Source organism: Monomorium pharaonis, chromosome 8, assembly GCF_013373865.1.
Source record: "Monomorium pharaonis isolate MP-MQ-018 chromosome 8, ASM1337386v2, whole genome shotgun sequence".
Classification (NCBI taxonomy): Eukaryota; Metazoa; Arthropoda; class Insecta; order Hymenoptera; family Formicidae; genus Monomorium; species Monomorium pharaonis.
In genome coordinates, this window is record NC_050474.1 from 2719175 (window position 1) to 2741177 (window position 22003).

General features: G+C 28.7%; 2 protein-coding genes and 1 long non-coding RNA gene across 3 annotated transcripts; 1 reads left to right on the top strand and 2 right to left on the bottom strand.

The window, feature by feature from the left end:
• Positions 1-82: 82 nt before the first annotated feature.
• On the bottom strand, positions 83-4358 carry LOC105832724 (acyl-CoA Delta(11) desaturase). Its single transcript, XM_012673911.3, has 6 exons — positions 4265-4358; positions 3664-3851; positions 3181-3311; positions 2331-2536; positions 1589-1774; positions 83-1339 (listed from the first exon to the last, which is right to left on the bottom strand). The coding sequence occupies exons 1-6, from the start codon at positions 4276-4278 to the stop codon at positions 1030-1032; spliced, it is 1035 nt and encodes a 344-aa protein (XP_012529365.1). The 5' UTR covers positions 4279-4358; the 3' UTR covers positions 83-1029.
• An 802-nt stretch (positions 4359-5160) lies between these two features.
• On the bottom strand, positions 5161-21719 carry LOC105832721 (acyl-CoA Delta(11) desaturase). Its single transcript, XM_012673907.3, has 8 exons — positions 21569-21719; positions 21154-21386; positions 20941-21085; positions 10146-10674; positions 7982-8112; positions 7579-7784; positions 7068-7253; positions 5161-6951 (listed from the first exon to the last, which is right to left on the bottom strand). The coding sequence occupies exons 4-8, from the start codon at positions 10408-10410 to the stop codon at positions 6636-6638; spliced, it is 1104 nt and encodes a 367-aa protein (XP_012529361.1). The 5' UTR covers positions 10411-10674; positions 20941-21085; positions 21154-21386; positions 21569-21719; the 3' UTR covers positions 5161-6635.
• Positions 8044-10116, top strand: LOC105832722. The gene is made up of 3 exons (XR_001138755.2): positions 8044-8176; positions 8353-8417; positions 8493-10116. It is a non-coding gene; the product is annotated as an uncharacterized LOC105832722 (long non-coding RNA).
• Positions 21720-22003: the final 284 nt, after the last annotated feature.

The window sequence follows — 22003 nt, forward strand, 5'->3', positions numbered from 1 at the left end:
TAACTAGAGGGAAAAACCCAGTCATATAAAGTAAGAATTATATTAGTAATTTAAATATAAGATTTAAGTACAAAAGGCATACTTAAATAAATAAAAATAAAATTTATTAAATATTAATACATACATGCACACGAATGAAGGCCTATGAATTAATATAAAAGAGTTATAACATTCAGCCGATTATGCAGTATAGATTGATAGAAGAAATTTATGTTAGAATAAATACTACTCCAAATAGTCCTGAGAATTTAATGGAATAAAATGTTTAGGAAGGCGACATTTAAACCTAAATGGAAGATCATTAACATTATAATTGCCCAAAATATTATATGGGTTGGAAATGCAAAACGCGACATTGCGATTTTGTAAGTGCACTAAATTAATCAAACGTTACATTAATTTATATTTATTTTATAGAACTTAAATTAATACTGTTGACAGCAACAATTATTTTAATACTGTTAGCACATTCTTTAAGATTGTAAGTCGCTTATTTAATTACAAATATATTTTATTTTATATCAAATTCTCGATAATTTAAATAATATTTCTTTTGGAACCACCTGTTCGTCTAGTATGAGCACATAAAATAATAGGAGAATTCGCCCAGGGTCATAAAATTATAAAAATTATTCTTACAATTAAATAAAAGAAATCACACGATTGTATTGTATTATACAAGCTGTCTTGGTAATAACTACAAAATAAAATATTTAGTGCTTACACTTTGCTTTGATTCAAATGTCAATTTGATTATTAGTTACGCAATGTAGAAATATAGTGGTTAGTTAATATTTTAATTTGACAAGTATTCTTTTTTTATTAAATGATAAATTTATTAGGCTATATTTTAATTATGATAGAAACAATACATGTATAAGAAATTTTATAATGATGTAACAAGATATTTGTTTTGCATATTGTGTACAATTTTTAAAAAATTACTCTTGCAAGTTTACAAACTATCTCACGCACAATTAAATTTAATAATTTAATTAAATTAATTTATTTGTTTACAGATTGACTTTCTTAATGGCGATACATTAGTTTGTCTCTGAGAGCGGCGTCTTCCGCAGACTCTTTTACTTTTGACAGAGCTTCATCCATCGTCATCTCCGATGTAGCGACTTTGTAGAGAGCTTCTCGCACATCATTGCAGGTAGCGGTTTTCATCTGATTGATGAAACCAAGTTCATAAAACATCTTGATAATGAAGGTAATAAATCCTCTTTCGTAATTGCCAAATTCACCACTTTTCCAGTCCCATGGTATCATGTAATGATAATTCATCCAGTATGACTTCGACAAGAAAAAGACAGAATTGTCATCGACTGGAAATCTAAAACATTAATGTCAAATGTCAGACTAAAAACAAACTTAACAAAGATTACGCTATTATAATCATAAATACAATAAATTATTAAGAAAGAAAAAATACATCTAAATCTTATTAATGTAATTTTTTGAATGCTTTCATTAAGCGCTACATGCAACGTATACCATTCTCATCAATAAGAACGGTATCGTGATTTTTGTCATTTTAAAGTAGTGTGTAGGAAAACAAAAAGTATCAAAAATAAATATTAACTTAGCCCCTTCCTTCAGGCCCCAGACTAGTAAGGCACTATTCACAAGCCATGAAATATTGGTGGTAATCAGTAATCGCGCTGCGCCAATAATTAAAAACGCATTCACATATGATTCATCACAATATTTTATAGCCACGTTGATAGGCAGTAAAAATCCAAACACAATAAACAGTATGTAATACGACCTATAATGTTTTAACAATTATATTTTTGTAACAATTAAATAGATAGATTAATTTATTATATATGGAACATATTTATTATATGTGGCAAAGGAGAATAAAATAATGAAAAAATATGGCAATTGATTAAAACTAAATATGTGTAATTAGAGAATTGAATAACTAAAACTTGATAGAAAAGCAAACTAAAAACTAAGTGTATTGACGAAACACATAATAGGAAATTATAAATAATCTTACACAGAGAGATAGATTTCTTTAAATTTAATAAACTGTTTTGTTTGACTATTTTAAAGCATATATTTCTTTGTTTCTAATAAATTTTATAAATCTAAAGAATTAAATTAATTAAATCTAAAGAAATATGTATAAAATTGATTAAAACCAAAGAAATATATGCTTTGGAATAATCTAATAAAATTGTTTATTAAATCTAAAAAAATCTTTTTCTCTGTGTATTTTTATGTGATTTTCTATAATATAAAGAAGAAAAGAAAATAAAAAAAAAGTTAATTTATAAAATATTTTGAATTATACATATATGTAATTAAAGACATACTTTTGTTGCATCCAAACGTATCCATCGCTATCAACATCGCGCATATCGATATCTCTCGCATATTTTTTCAAGTCAGAAGGTACTGACAAGATATTACTGATCACATGAGAGTAAAAGAATCCTTTCTTATGATTATACGGGTCTCTCTCAGTGCCATAATATTTATGATGCATCCGATGCCAAAATACCCAATTATATATCGAACCCTCAAAACAAACAAATTTAAATATAGTTATTTTTATAATTTATATTTTTTATCATTTTTTTAAATATATGCAATGCTAACAATTTATTGTAATACATATTGGACAAACTTGCATCACATATAGTCATTACATGTTTTTAAATTTGCATTGACTTTGCAATTATCATAGTCAATTAACATGTTCGTTCTCACCTACTGTAGACATGACTTTGAAATATGATGATGAACATGACTTTGATTTTCATAAGAACAATGTCATAAATGTATAAATGATGATGATAATTGTAATTGTGTACAATCTAATTATATATATATATATATATATATATACATTAAATAAAATAAAACTACTAAAAATTTTACAAAAATCACATTTTTTAAAGGTGTAGCAAAAATGTTAAGCGGCGAATAAATATAAACAATATATGAAATATTTTAATAGCCAGAAAAAGTATATTTAAATATTACAAAATATCTAAAAAATATAAATATTAGAAAATAACATATTACTGCCATAACATAGAAATTTTTTATTTTTAAATTTATCTTAATATATATTTTTTATTAGTTAACACAATGATATTAAACTATTCGTATATTTAAATAATATTGAATCTTATTAATATATAACAAAAAATCTTTTACCACGCCTGCCATAGTGTGAGCTAGCATTATGAAAAGTCTGAGTTGTCCTATCGCGACGAATGTTTGATGTGCATACAGTCTATGTGCACCCGCTGTTAATCCTATGGAACTGATTGTGATGAGAAATAAAACTACAAATCAACAAAATATTAGATTATTTGTCCATGACAACCATAAATGATCATAAAAAGAACTATTATAAAAAAATAATATTTTAACATGGAAAACCTTTTTATTAATAGTAAATGCATATTTAAAGCTTATATTTGCAAGATATTCAGAGTAATTTGATGTTAACACTTTTTTACAAAAAGACTATTTCTGTTACTATTCCAAAATGAATTAATTTTATTTAACTTAATTTAATTTATATTTATATTTTTATATTTATATTATTTTACATTTGTACTTTATGTTTTTATATCATTTTTATACCTTTTTTTATTTTTTAATAATTTTTATGTAAGGATTAGCAATACTTACAATAAAATACTGTTATCCATTTTGCTTTGCTGAACAAAAAATATAATCCGGCAATTCCTAAAGCATGGAGATAAATGTAGTAAAGCACTGCTGCCCAGTTTATATTTCTTTTTGCCATTTCATTGTTGCTCTTGCTAATGCTAGTGTTACTATTAGTTTCTACTGTGGTTTCCATGCTTACATCATAACTATTAATATAAGAATCTAAAGTTAATATAAACATTTTTTGGAAAAATTGATTGCCACTTGATAACGTAGCATATATAATTAAAATATTTTACTGAGACGTATTACAGTAGCCAAATAGAATAAGATTAATTAATACAAAACAATTAAAGAATTATAAATTTTTATAAAAATTCAAAACATTTTTTATAATTTTTTTTCTTTAATAATGCATTATTAATGCATTATAAACAAACTATATAATATATTTTGATACAGTGATTAAAAAGTTAAAGTCAAATTTAAATTTGAACAATAGATTTTTTGAATATTTTATTGAATAAAAGTAAGACGAGAGAGATAAAAGATAAATAAAAAAATAAGAGGGTTTGTACACATTCTTTTTTTAAAATATAAATATATCTATTTTACTTACTTGTTGAAACTCATCGCACTGAAATGCTCTTCTGGAAGATTGAAAAAGAACTACATGGCAAACGTAATGTTAAAAACGTTCTGGCCTTATAACCCTATTCAGAATTTCATTATCAACGGGAATAAATTATTTTTTCCTTGTCATTTCCTCTATTTTCTTTTTTGTTGCGTTTATCAATCAGACATGCGTGACATACAGTAAATTTCTTGTTCTCACGCATATTACAATTTTTTATTTTTTGTGTTGCAAAATCTTCTATTCTTTATATCACCTTCAACAATTGTGTCTATAAAATATAGATTATATCTTAGGCCTCGTTTGGATGAATAATAATGTAGTCGCGCTTCCACGTGATTATTATTCATCTGGACGAAGTTTCGACATAATTTAGATTGAACTTCACTAGGTAAGTTCGTTTAATCTTACAATTATATTTGGGAGATTTATTTACACGTCTTTTAAAAATTGTTACTTAATTATTATTGTTTTAGTATGCATTAGCATGATTTTTATGAATTTTTTTCGTAGTAATAGAACTATTAATTTATTTAAAATCAGTTTTTAAAAAAATTGTTTAAACATTTGTTTCAATTTTGATAATTTCTTTATGTTAGTATGTATCGTGTATAATTCTCATTGTATATTTTTTCTTGTAAAATTTGGCGCTATTATTTTAAATCCAAATAATATTATTAAAATAATTTATGCCAACCATTTTTTATTTCTTTTTGTCATTTAAAAAAATGTTTTTTGAAAGAAAAGTTTTTTTCGTAACTACATTCCTATTTATTATTTCATAATTATTTATTTTATGTATCATTATTTTCTATATGTAAATTATAAACTTGTACATATTTTTTAAATAAGATTTTATAGGGTAACTTTTAAATTCCAAATTGCACATAAAATTTCCATATTATATTGTAACATATTAATATCTCAATATACAGTATTAAATATTAAACATATTTAACACATAATTAAGGATACATATGCATATAACAATAGAATTCGCCAGTGAACAATGTAGGAACTGTGTTGGAAAAAATATCTTATAAAAGGCACCATAAATATTATCATTTACAATCTGTTTAAACTAATTGGTCGGTGTGATATTTTAAGATACCAAAATATAAAGCGTGAAATTAAACGTAAGAATACAAAAAAGTATACCTTATTATTATATAAAATAATTTTATCTTAAAAGCAAATTATATTTAAAAATTTTATATCATCAGGATTTACATGTCCTGACATCTATTTCAAATTTTAACGAAATATTTATTATAATTTCGTTATTGTATAAAACACATGAAATATAAGAAAAAGATTTGTTTAAAAAATCATCTTAATATTATGTAGCAATTTTATTTTTATCCTTTTTTCAATAGCACAAATCGTCAAAAACAACTCATGAATGCCATTTCCTCGCTAAAGAAAAATATTTTAAGAATATACGCAATTTTATCATAGACATTCCAATATACAACGGATCTCTCTATTTAGATTATTGTACTTTGCGTCAGTATAATAGAAATTTCAATAACACAAGCACACAAAAAAAGAAGTGTTCTGTTACTGGAACCTCACTAGTCAATCTCTATGTATTTTGACGTACTAAACACGAATTCGGTGTCAGAATTGCTCCATTGCCCACCATTTTCCACTTGCAGCGAAATTATTACAATTTTTAAGATTTTTAAGGCCATTTTTTGATTAAAAAAAGGCAAATAATTCTGACACTGGATTCGTGTTTAACACGTCAAAATACATAGAGATTGACTAGTGGCGTCCCAGTAACGACCATTTCTTTGTGTACCTGTGTAATTAGTTACAACAAATAACAATTATACAAAGTAACGAATATACGGATTATATAAAACGTAACAATATGTATTGGCTTCCTTTGTATCAAGCAATGAACCCTCGATTATGTAATATTATAATTTATCAATGCATGTTTTTATTATTTTACTGCGACAGTAAAATTTTATTATCTTATTGCAACAAACAATGCAATATAATTCTTCTAATAAATTCTTAAAATATATAATAAATAAACAACCAATGTGTATTTATTCTACAATGAATTTTATGAATGATTCATGATTGTTGCAATTAAAATTGTTTATTTGTTAATCACTGATTATAATCGAGAGTTAACTGCGCTTTTATCAACTTGCAATTAAAATATCTTTCAATTATTACGGTAAGCCTGAGTCTTTGAAAAAGACTTTACATGGTCCACGTGTGTATGTATATTAACTAGTACAGTATTCTAATATGGATTAGAAGATGTTTCTCAACGTATTTGTTCAATTCATCCGAGAGAATCTGATCAGGACATATTCCCGCGTTGAGATTATCAGTCTCACAGCTCGTAATTATCCATCATATCCAGTTCTGCCAGATCTTCTTTCGAGATGTCGGCATCGCCGTAACCCCAAATGTGACTCCCATCGCCACATCGATACGCTCTGCGACGAATCATATTTGGCGAGACATACTTCCGATCGTAGGCCCAACCAATTCGCGCGAACGCGTCGATGAAGGCGGTGGTAAGATTGAATGGGTAATCACCCAGCTCGCCGGTCTTGTAGTCCCATGGAAACACATGATGATAATTGTGATATCCCTCGCCGAGCGCCGCGATCGACACCGCAATGTTCTCCACCGGCGAGATGTTCCTACGATCATAATACGTAGAAATATCGTGGCGTATAAAAAATTCATCAGATTAAATAATTGTCCATTTTCAATCGCTGCGGTGATTTTCGATAGATTTTCGTAACTCAATACATACTTATCATAGGGTTTCTGTCCCCACATGTGCGCCACACTATTGACGCAGAAGGCTATGTTCAAATTGATGCAGAAGCGAAGATTGAAGTTCACCCAGAACGAGTTCCACAAGGATTCCGACCAGATGTAACAAGGAATTCCCACTGGTAGTGCAATAGTCAGAAGCGCAAATAGAGGTAAATACCATCTATGAATAAATTAACATAAAATTAATTGTATTGCAAAAGGATAACATAAATCGAACAACATAAAAATAGTAAAAGATAGAATAAACGTTTACTGACAGAATATATATTCCCCTTTACAGCCGGACACTCACAGAAAAAAACTTATCATTGTTAATCTCAAATGTTTATTATAATATTTCTTGTAATATTGAAGTTTAATTGTAGTAAATATTTAAAAATTACAATTAAATTTTAATATTATTATATTTTTTCTTACGTATATATATTTTTTTTAGATACATTGAGAGAAACCATATGAACCAACGAGTACCATAAGTCTCTTGCCTTTTTTGCCACATAACTATGGGATCGGCTTCTAGATCGCTCATATCGACCGCGTTGCGTTTGGCGACGACGTCGGGATGCGGTGTCGTAAAAAGCCATCCTACATGAGCAAAGAAGAAACCTCTCCTCACGTCATGGGGATCTGCATCGGTTTCACTATATTTGTGATGTACCCTGTGATCCAGTGCCCATGTATACACATCTCTCTGCACAAAAGTAACATTGTTTAAAAAATCATTAATTTGCTTTTTAATTAATTAGACAGATAAACGTAATTTTTAATGTAACTCATATTTACTTAATATGAATTTTATCTGAGAGCGATGCGTCACGATTTTATCATAACAGTAACAGGGAAACATTATTATATACAAAGTTTATTACTGTTGCATGGTTTACACACCTGTCCTGTTATCGTGAAGAGGAAGGCTAAAAGTAGACGCAGAGGCCATTTTGCTTTGTACGCCTTATGCGACCATAATCTGTGAACGCCAGCCGTAATACCAAACCCAGATGTATAAATCGTCATGAATACTGTAAATAAAAGATAATATTCATCAAAACATTTTCAGAAAAGTATACATCATAATTGATTAAGGTAGAACAGCAACATTCAAATATTTTACTATTTACTAAATTAGATTTTGCGAGCTTATTTATTATTTTTGTTAAAAAAATTAAAAATTTGTTGCACATGGTGACTTTGTTTAATTATAAATTCAACATTTTATTTTTATATTTTTACATTTTGCTTATCCTTATACCATTTTCTAGATGCTCCTGATACAACTTTACAAAGATGAATAATCTTCAAACGGAAGAAACAAATTGTTAATTACGTAAGAAATATTTATACATAAGTTATACTTTAACGATACTGTAATAGTTATCTTTTCTTCTATCGCATTTTTTAGATATGAAAATTGAGACGTTACATTCGCCGTGTCACAGAGCAATGCAACCGAATGCAGAAATCCGAGACACGATATCGTTATCGCGGTTTATTCTTCCGTTTTACTGGATCCCCGCGCCAGCAGGATGTAGGTGCCGGTTTTAAACGTCAGTGATCGAATGCAAACACGTATGTTTACGTAACCCGTCTCATTATCAGGCTTTTCTCCTAAGTGCTTTCATAACCATGTGTGTTGCTACTGTCCTGTCATTCATTTTCCACGGCCAATGTCGCGTGTGTGATTCAACTTGCAGAATATAGATATACTCGACTGTGTGTGACGCAAATTTATTTCGAGCGTCTTGATACTCGCACGTGCATAATGACGTTTAACACTGGCTTTCGCGGTACCGGCAACCGATCTTTCAATAATAATTAATAAGAAAATAACACGGTAAAAACGAAATTACAAAATTGTGTCAAGCAATTATAACAAAAATATGATAAATATAATAGCACATATATATATATATATAAAGTTTCAACACCAATGTTTGTCCATTAATCCATATTCAGAAAGCTTCTAAAGATGTTACGCTTTTTTATTATTCCATTTTTGTTTTACTAATAAAGACAGAATGGTGAGAAAACGCCGTAATAACTAACTGCTTTATAAGCGCGTTCTGAATATATTGTTTATAAGATAAAAAATAATTATTACGATTATTTTCTCTCTCGACTATCGACATTCCAATCTCGAGTATAAGAAAAACTTTGTACATAATAGAGATAAGACATTTATAAATTGTTACAACGACATAATTTCGCTTGAATGGATTGCGTGCTCTCTTCTATACATACTGCAGGGCGTGGAAAAACGTGTTTAAAAAATGACAGATCCGCCTATAGCAAATGCTCGGTGTAGTACTCGGTCAAGTGTTACAGCGTCAGAATTACAGCTGATATTATTGTGATTAACTCGCAAATGACGTAAAATTACCGGCACGACCTACATTTTTGCGCTATCAATCACAATTTACTTCCAAAGTTCTCATATTTCAAAAATTGTTTTATGGTAACAAACAAAATAATTATAACATTGACTCGTGCACTTAAGTGCTAGAAACGTTAATTCGTGCACTTAAGTGCTAGAAAATTTTTGAACAAAAATAAAAATAAAAATAAAAGTTTTTTTTTATGTGTACTAAACTTGAGTTATATTAGTTATTATTATAAAGTGATAAAATATAATATAAATTAAAAAAAATTTTAGCTAGAAAATGGTATGTAATAAACAAAATAATGTTAGTTATTCTCTTCTTATTTATTGTAATATGATACGAAATGGTAGCTTGTAAACTAATTTGTAAACTCAAATATTTTAATTAGATTGCAAAATTAAATTCTATGTATGCAGATTATATAAATTTATCTCCATCTATCTGATAAGCAATACCGAGATTATAAATCGTATTTTAAAGCGCGAGAACAAGTTCAAATGTATGCTATATTATTTTAAAGATGTAAAAATATTTATGTCAAAATTATAAACCTTTACAGGGTGATGTTTAAATCTTTTCTTCATAAAAAGTACGAGTCAGTATTTCTATTACAATGTTGAAATCATAAAAATTGGTGCAATTAAACACGCATGTGATTCAATAAATTGGCCTACCCCATAGTGTTGTAAGCAGTTTCGCTTGTGTGAGCACCAGATAAAATCCGTATAGACAACCGGCGTGTATGAAGAATTGTGCGCAGAGATCCAGCCACTTTATCCTCGGTACATACTCAGTCTGTAATGTCGAGTCATCGTTCTTCTGGGTCGCTGTTTCATGATTCTTTACCGTTTTACCGTTCGCCAATCGATTTTTCACGTTACAATCCGTCTCCGTCTTGGGACATATCGTCGGCGGTATCCTCTCCTCGTTTGGCGACATCTTTTTCAATGTGCTTTGTTTTTCGTAAGATTTGAAATCGTTTAAAAACGCTCAGGTGTCATACGCTAAAGACAGGTCTACCGTTGATCTTTCGGTACATAAATTGATTCAGTTGCCCTACATTTCAAGCTACCTTTACGAGATCAGTCAATATCCGTAATTCGATTTATTGATCGAGAGATTGTTGTGCAAAGTCGATACAAGCTTAGATACAAGAAATAGACATTTCACATTGCATCTTGTAGGATGAGCTGTCTTCAGGGTCTAGAAACAAAAACAAGTGCATATATCAATTAACTTCTCTTATTAACAACATTTCGATTGCATAAAGGGACTTTAAATTTGTCAAAAGATCAGTTTCAGGATTTTTAACATACATATTTATTTTCTTTGATAATTATTTTATTTATTTGAATACGAATATACTGTGATAAAAACGAGAAGAGATACTGCATGTATTAGGACACTACATATTGATCGCTGATAAGAAGTCCACTAAGTCTGCGTCGTGATAAGATTATATGTTTCTAGGTATACTCTAAAACTTGTTATCGAAAGAGATCATTTATTCTGAGATTATTTTATCATTCGCGTTTGCTTTCTGTAATCAAGAGTAGCACAGTTAAGTAACTTTCAATTTAGCACGTTAGATTGGCAAATTCCATAAACATTAAATTTTAATTATGTTGCAACAGAATTATCACAAAACATCTAGTATACTTCAGCCTCGTTTCTAATAATTATCTGGGACGAGTTCGATAAATATTTTTTTTTAAACACACAAATTTGTGTGAATTATGACAAGGTTACGTCTCGTTAACATGTTACGTATATCTTGGTATGTAAATTAGCCTGGCAGAACCGCGGAAACATTTTTCACGCTGACTTAGTGCATTCTGCAAAAATATCTCGACCTATACCAAGCATTATAACGTGTTAGTCATTTGTATATATATAGTTTTACGTTTAACATGTTAGTAGCATAAGTCACGTTTCCTTTACATATTTCAAAAACCCTAAAATAGATAAAAGTTATAAATATTTTCTCATAACTTTTATGTATTTTATATACATATTATGTATTTTATATACAATATTTTAAATACTGAAAAAATATATTAATAATAAAGATATACATAGGTATAACTGTTTATTATCTAAACACATTAGAATTAAAAATTAGAAATGAAAAGTGCAAGCAACGACGTTATATGGCTATTGTTACTCACAGAAAAGATTTCTAGAAATACTATTAGTCTTCTATGTACCATAAAACTAAATTGATATAGAAAACTCGTTATCATTAATACTGTAAAAAATTGTCACCAAATAAAAATTATTACCAAATTATTATTTATTAAAAATATGCTACTTGTAATGTGTTATTTTCCATCTCTGATCATAATTAATGTAATATTTCAAAACTTATAAATATAAAATGCAACTTTTTAGTATTACTATTTATAATGATTCAGTGATAATTTATCGTTATATCAAATAATCAATAGCACTATATTGCTATTTTTATAATCCATATCAAGATACTTCATATTTTATCAAGACTTACAGGAATATTAGCTTCTTTCAATATAGCTAAACATACCAGAAATAAATAATTTGTACAATTTTTTCAGTATTTGGTAATAATATTTCAGTATTAATATTTGTTGATAATTGGTTACTTTGAACCTTAACGCCAAACTTCGAAGGTGACAATAATCGATCAATCGATAGATTTCAACTCGAAAATAATTTGTTATTTATGTTAGAACGATGTACACAGCTCTATCTTATAAAATTGAACAAAGTATCTGATTCACAATACTTGTATAGCTTTGAATATATTTTTTTTAATATAAATAATAATAAATTTAAAATATTATAATTTAGATAAATAAGAATAATAAATGTATTATACCATTATGAGTATAAACATGTAAAAATATTTATTTATTACTTATTATATTAAGTATTAATATTAATATGTAAAAATTACATTAAAATTTATTAAGATCTTGTAAAATGTATATAATTTTCTTCTGATAACATTAAGACAATAATTTTCACGTGATATTGTTTTCGACGTGGAAAATTATTTTTCAGTTAATGTGTAAATCCGGTTTAAAATTCTTCCTTGCAAACATTTGAAGCGAAAATTACTCTCTTTTTTGCATGTCTTTTCCTTCACCCTTTCTTCGCTGACTCAGAATTCGATCGATTAGTGCTCTCGGAGACGCGTTATTGTATATTAGCGTGTCGCCGATTCTCAAACACATATGTAATAGTAACCCGATGATTGTGTTATATGATATGATTTTGAAAGCTTTAATCTACTGATCTTGACGTTCACTAGAAACACAGCAAGATTAAGCAAAACACGATAAAGTTTTGCGACGTTTCGACGAAATTTCGTAACGGACAAATAATAATCTCCATAGTTTATTTTATGTGTTATTTTTCGAATATTTTATATATAATGATACTACTTCATATTATAATAATTTATTAAATAATATATTACTGTATCATATATGCGCCTATTTTATTTCTAAGTTAAATTATATTAATTTATTTATTGCAAATTTAAAGTTAATTAAATGATTAATAAATTTATTACAATTAATAAATTATTTAATTTATTAATTGTAATAAAATAAATTAATTATAAACTTTTAAATTGTATTATAAACTAATATAGATACAAAGAGACTCAAATATATAATAAGAAATATTAAAAAAAACTTTTGTCTTGAACAGAGACAGGTAATGCCATTGAAAGACATCATTGAATTTCTTAATATCCTTCTTGCTGGCTATATTTACTCAAGCTATTTCTCATTGAACTAATGGTGTTTACTCGCATTACTTTTAGGATATTAAGTCAACACGTGGCAAAAGCGAAAAGCTATAGGATACTTCTTATGATCAAAAGCAACTTAAATCTAAAGTATATAGAGTATCGTATGCTTCATATTTCTTCTGTTCAAGCTGATTTACTAAAAAAAATATCACATGTCCTAAATGCATCTTTATTTATAAATTACCTGTATAAAATTAAATTATTATTAGCTAATGACATTAAATTTTTCTTAATTTAAACAGACAAATAAATTAATTGCATTCTAATGTTTTATACATTAAAGTAAAAAATATTTGTTCAAGGAAGAAAGCATCATCTTGTGTTCAGGCATTTCACATATTGAGTTTAATTATGTTGGGCTGGATGTGGGCGCGGAACCGGCCCTATTACGAGATACTTTCGGTTCATTCTAAATCTAAAGGTCAATTCACAACTTGTATACAATTTATATCTCTATAGAGACATAGTAGTAATAGATTATAAAATTTTAATGTGCTAAAAATATTTTTACATTTCTTTTTTATTGCGTAATGCGTAATACATGCTTTGTCCTTTTACATATTTTTTCTTTATCTATAAATTATCTATAAACCCCGTAAAAAATTGCGCACTAAAAATTAAAGATTGTAAAGACAAAATTCGATTAATTTCAATTAAATAATTTTTACTTTTATCCATTTTGTTCTGATTGATTGCATTACTAATCTTCAATTTGCAATCCTCAATCTCTAATGCAGTCTGATACAGGCTTAAAAAATCATTGAATTTATACATTTAGATTGGTTTATATTAATTAATTCGTACTATATCATCTTGATGCATTAAGTAATTTCATATTGTATTTATAAGCTTAGAAAACAATTTTAGAAAAATAATCTAATGTTATGTTTACGAAATTACATATTGTATATTCGACATTTATATTCATGGGATTTTTTCGTGACACCTGCGCTTTATTACGCAAAATAAAAAGTAATATTAGCATTGTTAATAAATAATTTTGAATACATTGAATATAATGTACATTCAATGCAATTATTCAAAATTTTTAGAATAAAAACGCGTGGAGAATAACAAAGTATATGGTGTTTACATTCATGCAGTGTTCGAGCAAGTGACGGATAGAACAAAATGTACGAGGTACCTCTATTTTCATGGTTCTCTGATGATGCAATACGTCATCAAACATAATTATCTTGACGGAAATGGGAGGTTTCTACTCCTGACGCAGTTGTCTAAGCAATAGTAGATGGATAGAATTTGTCCTTATTTTATTTATGATTTTATTTATAATTTTTAAAATTTATAAGCCGTTGTTTTTTTTTACTTTGTGTGTTTAATTTAATGCAAACAAGACTTGTTACTTAATTGCGAAAAATTGATTCGCTGGATTCAGCAACAAATTATACGATATTTGCTGCTCGACACAATTACGAACGAAACGCGCCATGTACGATCAATATTTTCTCGCTCATATATACGCCGGTTTCGAATATCGCACTTTCAATCTTTGATGATAATGAACATATGTATATATATATATATATGATGTATCTGTCACAAGACGGTCCTTTACTTTTTAATGATAACCTTCCTTTATTTCAATTACTACTTACTTAGCTCATTTAATTGTTTATGAACTATTTTTCACAACATCGCGTTATGTTGTCTCGAGTTGTATACTTACTCGAGTAAACGTTCTGTAAAACAATTCTAATTTTTATTGAAAAAAAATATTGATTTTAATAATTAAAAATTAACACTGTACGTAATCTGTTATTTAACGTTGTTTCTGTTATTAAAAATCAATTACATATATCGTTATTATTATTATTTTAATAAATTTATTATATGCGTAATGTCTTTTTTTTCTACATTAAAGAATAACATAATGTAACGTTCTAACATTAGACAAATGTGTGTACTGAATTTGTACTGCACACCCGTTATATTGTCGGTGATGAGACAGATGCGCCGTCAGTGGCGCCATAGATCCTAAGTATAGGAGATGAATTTGAGGTTCTCTCATCAATGGGGATAGAAGTTGCTTACGTTCTTTCATCAGGATACCATTTTATAAAATGGTATATCCATTTTTAACGATGGCGGCAAATCATCTTAAAATAAAGTATTTTCAAATCTTTATTAGCAGAATTGTTGTAGAAAATTATAATCCAGCATCCAAAAAGCAATATTTAATATTACATAACGTCATTGATCATCTAGAGGCTATATTACACAATATATTGTGTAACAAATCAAGTATTATTCAAGTTGATAAATGACCAGTTAGTCCATTATAAAAATAGTAAATAAATTTTCAATGTTTTATAAACAGTGAATATGAACAACCATACTAATCTGCATTTTAACGATAAATATATTTGTGTACTTTGTTTCCTAAATCTTAGCTCTTAAATCTTTCAGCGTTAATTCTAAAAAAAAAAATATTTTACAACTTTCAATATAATTGTATACACAATTATATTCAAAAAAGTTTAGAGGCCGCTTAGAAAGACTATTGTGCTCTTTAGTTTGTGAGTAATAACTATTTTACCATATCTAGCCACAAACAGTTAAAAACAGTTTAATAATGGTAATTTTATGTTATCGCAAATTACAGAAACGTATCAGTTTTAAATAAAAACATTAATAAAGCACGTACATTGCTTGCTTGCAACTCAGAAATTTTCGCTAACCGATTCTTGCACATTTTTATACAAAATTATAATTATTTTTTAGATAATCCTACGATCACGCACACCTGAGCTCACAATTGTATATTATCGAGCGATAACAAGATCACAGCAATGATATAGATTAATCGCGTAAGCATAGATCTCTCTGTCTCGTGAATGAATTGATTGCACAATGAATCATTACACGAATTGAACAACATTATAATCGACATGACTCACTATATCGCCGTCAAAGGCGGGCAGCGAACGTAACGTACTATCACGTATAATTGAGACATCTTCAGGAAATATTCCGTATACAATTGCGCTATTATTTTTCTCTCGGTTATAGAAATATCTTTTTAAATTTTACCGTATAACCTGTATAACGGGCAATCCTTCAGTGAAAGTTGCATCATCGCAACCTTATTTCTCGATTTCCTGTTCTCCGACATGCGTGCGAGACGAAGCATGTATTTTTGTAGTCTAATGAGCTATAAATACATCGCGGAGCTCACTGCGATAGTGGACTACGAGTTCTTTTCTGTTGTGGAATGGTAATCATACTTGACTCTAACCGTAATAATTTCATTAGAAATCCGACACAAGAAGTGACAATACGGGGTATCCACGTGTGTTATCGACAAATTTATATTTGAACAAATATATCAATTCCTCTAATCGCATTATCTTATTGGCAGTGGCTTTGATCAACTTATTGTTTTTAATTGGAGCAATATTAAAATAGTTTTTCATGTTAAAAACGTTGTATAATTTTTACAACTAATTCTGCACGGTAGGAGCTAACTTAATGAGCAATGCGCGAAGAAAGAAATTATCGGCACCACAGGCAACGAGAATTAATTAAGTGTAATTGCGTAAACTCGTAAAGCTACGCAACCCTTCCCTGATAAACTTTAATCAGTCTTTCAAGTTTGATAGTGATTAATGCAAAACTATCAGTTGTAAACACGTAATAAAAGTAACTGCGCATAAATTATCATTTTTCACAAAAATTGGCAATTTAAATGAAAAAATTTATGTTGACATTTTTGGAATAATGCAATTGAGTAATATAATGGTGTAACATAATTACGATACATAAATTTGCAATGTATATGTAACACGTGTAAAGAGATAATTTTCATAAAAGTGCGTCTTAGAGTATTTTCAACTCTAAAGATATTAAAGGAATATTTTTCTTTTTTACATCTTAAATTGCTCCAATATAATTTTCAGTATAAAATTCAGATAATAAAAATATAAAAAATAGTCCCCATTTGTTAAGTTAGATTACATCAATTAAATTACAAATTAGTTCACGTAAAAGCGCAGTCAATTAAAGTCAAAGACTACAAATAGTGACGATGAGTGTCAATGTAGCGTCTAGTCTAGGTAATAGAAATAATTTGATTGATTGTAATCTGAGAAAAGTGAGCAGCATAACCAAGAGGCCGACAACAGAAGAATAATTATATACAAATATAATTATGTACTATTATTATGTGAATATAATTATAATAATTATATGAATAAAATTATAATAATTATATAAATATTTACGGCGTTTTGATTTATTAATTTTATTAGATGTTAAAAAATTACTTAAAGTAATATGTCTAATTAAGGCATGATGCTTATTAGTTATCAAAGTTGACGGTAATAGATGTCAATTGAACGAAGCATTCAGATCAATTTTGCGCAATGTACTTAAACTTGATTATATCACACGGAAATTACTTAACGTAAAATGTCATTGAACTATAATACAAACAACATCTACTTATTATGGTGTTTTTATCACGGAGATTTGTAATAAAAATATACATGTACCCAAGGGAATCTTTTTTTCTCTAATATATAGGCAGAAAAGATAATATTAAATATGTTTTAATACGTGATGATTATATTTTAAAGTCTTTCAACGTGTGAACAAAATCAATAACTAGATTCTAATGCGAGAGAGGTAATTAAAAACACGTGCCCTCATGTCATAATAGAGTACATTAAAGTGAAAGCTGCCAGCATCACAGAATCATGGAGAATACTATCCTGCGCTTGGTAATTATGATCGATATGCATAGAAAGTATTGTTATAAATATAAAAGATAAGAGCACGATCGACAATTCATTCTACAATTTACGAGGTGACCCAATTTATATCGTTTAGAGCATCATCTTCATTTCATCTATGTCTGAGACTGTTTAATCGGAATTTATAGTTCACGGTCGAATCGTTCTTCATGCCGCTCCTCATTACCAAGAATTTTCTGTCACTTGTTTCGTTGTCTAGTTGTTGATGTTAGCATAAACTGATATAGATACATAAGGAGAACGATCGTGTCTTTAAATCCTGAAACTATCTAAATGCAATTTGAAACTATCGTAGTGTTAAATGATAATGAATAAATAAATTAAAAGAAATATACATGCAATTACATTTGTAAAATTCATTCTATATATATCTAAATTAAATCTCAAAATTGTATCCAGAATGATATAAAGATTTTTTCGGTTTTTATTTGTCTTTATTAAGACAACTTATATTTTTGAGAAAGACTTTATTAAAAAATAATGTTCCAATTGTTAATAGTTAATATTTTCTAAATATTAACAGAATTAAACAACGAACAAATATCACTATTAAGGTTCGGAATTCAACAATCGTGCGTAACCTGCATTTTAGGAGGAAACGCGTGTTCATGCGGTGAATCTCGTATTCCAATCCACGCCCAGATTACGTGTGTTATACACACGTTACGTGACAAGCGAGTACCTGTCACGGTTTGAGAAACGTCTTAAAACAACTTCGATAATGATGAATCATGTGACATTTGTACATGTGGCGGCATGTGTTAGAGACAACTAACAAAAACTTTTATCTTTTATTGATAAAATTGCTAAAAAATTATGGATAAAATAAAAATTTTTTAATCTAATCTTTTTTTAAATAAAACCCAGTTTCCATATTTGCATAAATATATACATTAACATTATCATTACATGTCAAATCTCTCTTGCATACAATTTTGATAATTAAATGACTTATTAACATCAAAATGAATGATAACCAACAGTTAAAATTATATATATATACGGTTAAATTTTAATTAATTTAAATTTAATAATGTACGAATGACAAGTTTATATTATTAACACTGAAGAAAACCTTTTGTAAAAAGTAAATTAATAATTGATTATTTAATGAGTAATCAATAACATTAAAAAATAATTCTCTTATATATTTTACATTCCAATTTAATGCGTTAATTCTTCTAATTAAAAAATTAAAATATAAAAAAGTTGTTAGTATATATTGCTTACTAATAGAACAATTAATATCAGGTTAAGAATAATGTTAAAATAATTTTTGACAAAGTGTGATCTTAAAAATTAATTATATGCTAATCTTAGAGATTGTTTAGAAGCTGGCTAAGCTCCAACTCACACAATACAGAAAAATAAGTAGAAGAAAATACATGTTTTCATATATATTTGAGTTTTACATTTATATCAAGTAAAGATAACGGTGAAGAAATATACACAAGCGGTGTACCAAACACGTCGCAACATCGTGTTTCTGATGTATACGCGAAAACGTTAGGAATCGTGAGTATCAATACAATATTAATACAATATTAATACAAAAGTAATAGAGAAATATTTACTTAATTATCTTTATATTTATAATTATTTTATATAATCAACTGATTAAAGCCGCTTATAGCATCAATAGCGATTAATATTTTAAATTGTTTAATTTCTGTTTTTCTTATTTTTTCAGAATGAAATGGCGATATATATACTATTTGTGAAAAAAAATCACATAATAGAATATACCGTAAGTATTATTTTTTGTAGAAAATATGTCATAACATGTTTCTAAATATTAGTAGTGACCCATGTAGCACAACATCTTTCAAAAAGCTTTCTGGCAAAAGATATCTTTCAGAAGATATCTTTTAGATATCTTACAAAAAGCTTTCTGAAAGATGTGTGCTGTATGGGGATACAAATATCTGAAGTGACAAATTATTAATATTAATTATAGTCATAAATTTCAAGTGTTTTAAAATGAACTAAGGTAGAAATAAATTGTTTCAAAATTAAAGTATTTACATATACATTAATCAAGTTGGGCAAGATTTACAAAATAATTAATTCTTAAAAAAACAATATCAATTATTTAGACTAACTGACGTTAATATTCGTTAAATATGAGTTGTGCCCATGAATACTCGTTAAAGTTAACTGAGATTTTATCGATTGTCTTTCTCTCCTTCTCTTTCTCCCTCTGAAAAGACTCAATAAGAAATGGAATATTTCTAAACTACATTTAATTTTACCTAATTCTTCTTCACAATTAAATTAGATAAAGTTACAACAGTTGTTAAAGAGTTTAATAGCATATAGCATATATGTTTCACATTGTCGAACTACTGAACAATAATTTATGTTGCTCGATAATATTTATAATACTTGTTATTTGTTCCGAACATATGGGAAATGCTGTTCATATATCTTTTGTTGTTTGCTGAGTCTACTTTGTGAATTAATAGGCATTATTATCGCTGGCCTTCAATTTCACACATATATACCCACACGCTTCATTGTACCAATAATTGCACCGTAATTTTGTAAGTAATTATATATGTGCCATGTCAAAAGTGGGCTACTCATGGAACGCAGTAAAATCAAAATGAGTGTAATTGATGTCCAATTTCGCGCATCATATTCACGATTTGTTCTCAAACGTCTCACATAACGCTGACTTAAAAATATAACACGATTTATAACACAGTTTTGTCAATTACACGACATGTTTTCTATCGATAGGTCAATTATATTTCTACGGATGTATCGCGCACGGGTAGATATTATCTAAATATCCTAACAATTTAGAGCCTACCAGATGTATAAATGTACACGCTGTCTAACTGTTTCCGATTCACGGGATCCTGGGAACAGCGTACTTACCGAAAGGACACTTACCGGTATAAAGTATAAAGCGACGCTTGCTCCTCTTCTCAAGACCATCCACAATCTAACGGGCTATAGGCGGCTGTAGGCGGTTTTATGGACCCTCTGCGATAACGTTGACGTTGACGATAAGTCCACTCCACGAACCCGAGTCCCTCTGTAGTTTAAATTCGATTCAGATTTGTGACGCGGGCGCACGCAACCGCTTATCGTTTTATTACGCACGTGCTCGAAATTCTCGACGATGGGGAAAGATCGGCGACGTTATTTCGTCGAGAATGGAGTGTGGTCAAAGTCCTCATAGAGCACGGCGCATCTCTTCGCGAAGCGTTCGAAAATTCAATCCGCGAGTCGACGGCGGTGGATGACTCGTGCCGGTCAGCTGTTCAACGACCGGTATCATCGAGATCAAAGGATCCCGAGTTACATCCGTCGCATTCGGATTGGTTCTCATCAACCTAATTGAGAAATGTTCATGGTTTAAAGTAAAGTAATTCCACTTTTTATTTTAATATCGCGTATTTGAGTTTGCGGGTTTGAAACTTTTGGTATTTTAACTAGTCGAGTTCTCTACCGCTACTTTTTTAAATATTCTATCGGTTGATCGGTTGAATTACTTTTTATTGAATGAATTACTCACGTTTCCACGACGGATAGCTCCAAGAAAAAAAATCCACGGTCACCTGCCGACGAAGCAACGCGCGCACGAATGCAAACTGAGCGCCGTCGCGACGTGACGGCTTTCACACGGCGCCGGGTCCCCCCGTTTCGTAACGTCGTAGACGGTGATCATCATCGGTGCCAGCACAGTTGGATTTCTGACAATGCAGATGGCGCCAGTCCACATGTGAAGAAATATCCCATAAGAATTCATAATCAACCAAAAAAATTTCAGTTATGACATAACTCATAATAACATCGAATACAATTAAATTTTGGAGCAAACTTTCCATTTTAAAGCAAAGCTAACATGTGGTAGTAATAGAATATATATAATCCGGTTATGTAAATGGATTGATAATTAATTTTTCTGATAAAAATCCAATTCTTCGAGTTATCAGTCTTAGAGTTATAA

Bases quoted from the DNA above. Each gene is read 5' to 3' on its own strand.
- LOC105832724 (XM_012673911.3), bottom strand. The intron at 1,775-2,330 runs GTATGTCTTTAA...AAAACATTATAG, and splicing joins TACGTTTGGATGCAACAAAA to GTCGTATTACATACTGTTTA. The intron at 1,340-1,588 runs GTTAATATTTAT...TTAATGTTTTAG, and splicing joins GGCCTGAAGGAAGGGGCTAA to ATTTCCAGTCGATGACAATT.
- LOC105832721 (XM_012673907.3), bottom strand. From the start codon at position 10,410: ATGTCGCCAAACGAGGAGAGGATACCGCCGACGATATGTCCCAAGACG. The intron at 8,113-10,145 runs GTAGGCCAATTT...TTTTATTTACAG, and splicing joins ACTGCTTACAACACTATGGG to TATTCATGACGATTTATACA. The intron at 6,952-7,067 runs GTATGTATTGAG...TTATGATCGTAG, and splicing joins GGACAGAAACCCTATGATAA to GAACATCTCGCCGGTGGAGA.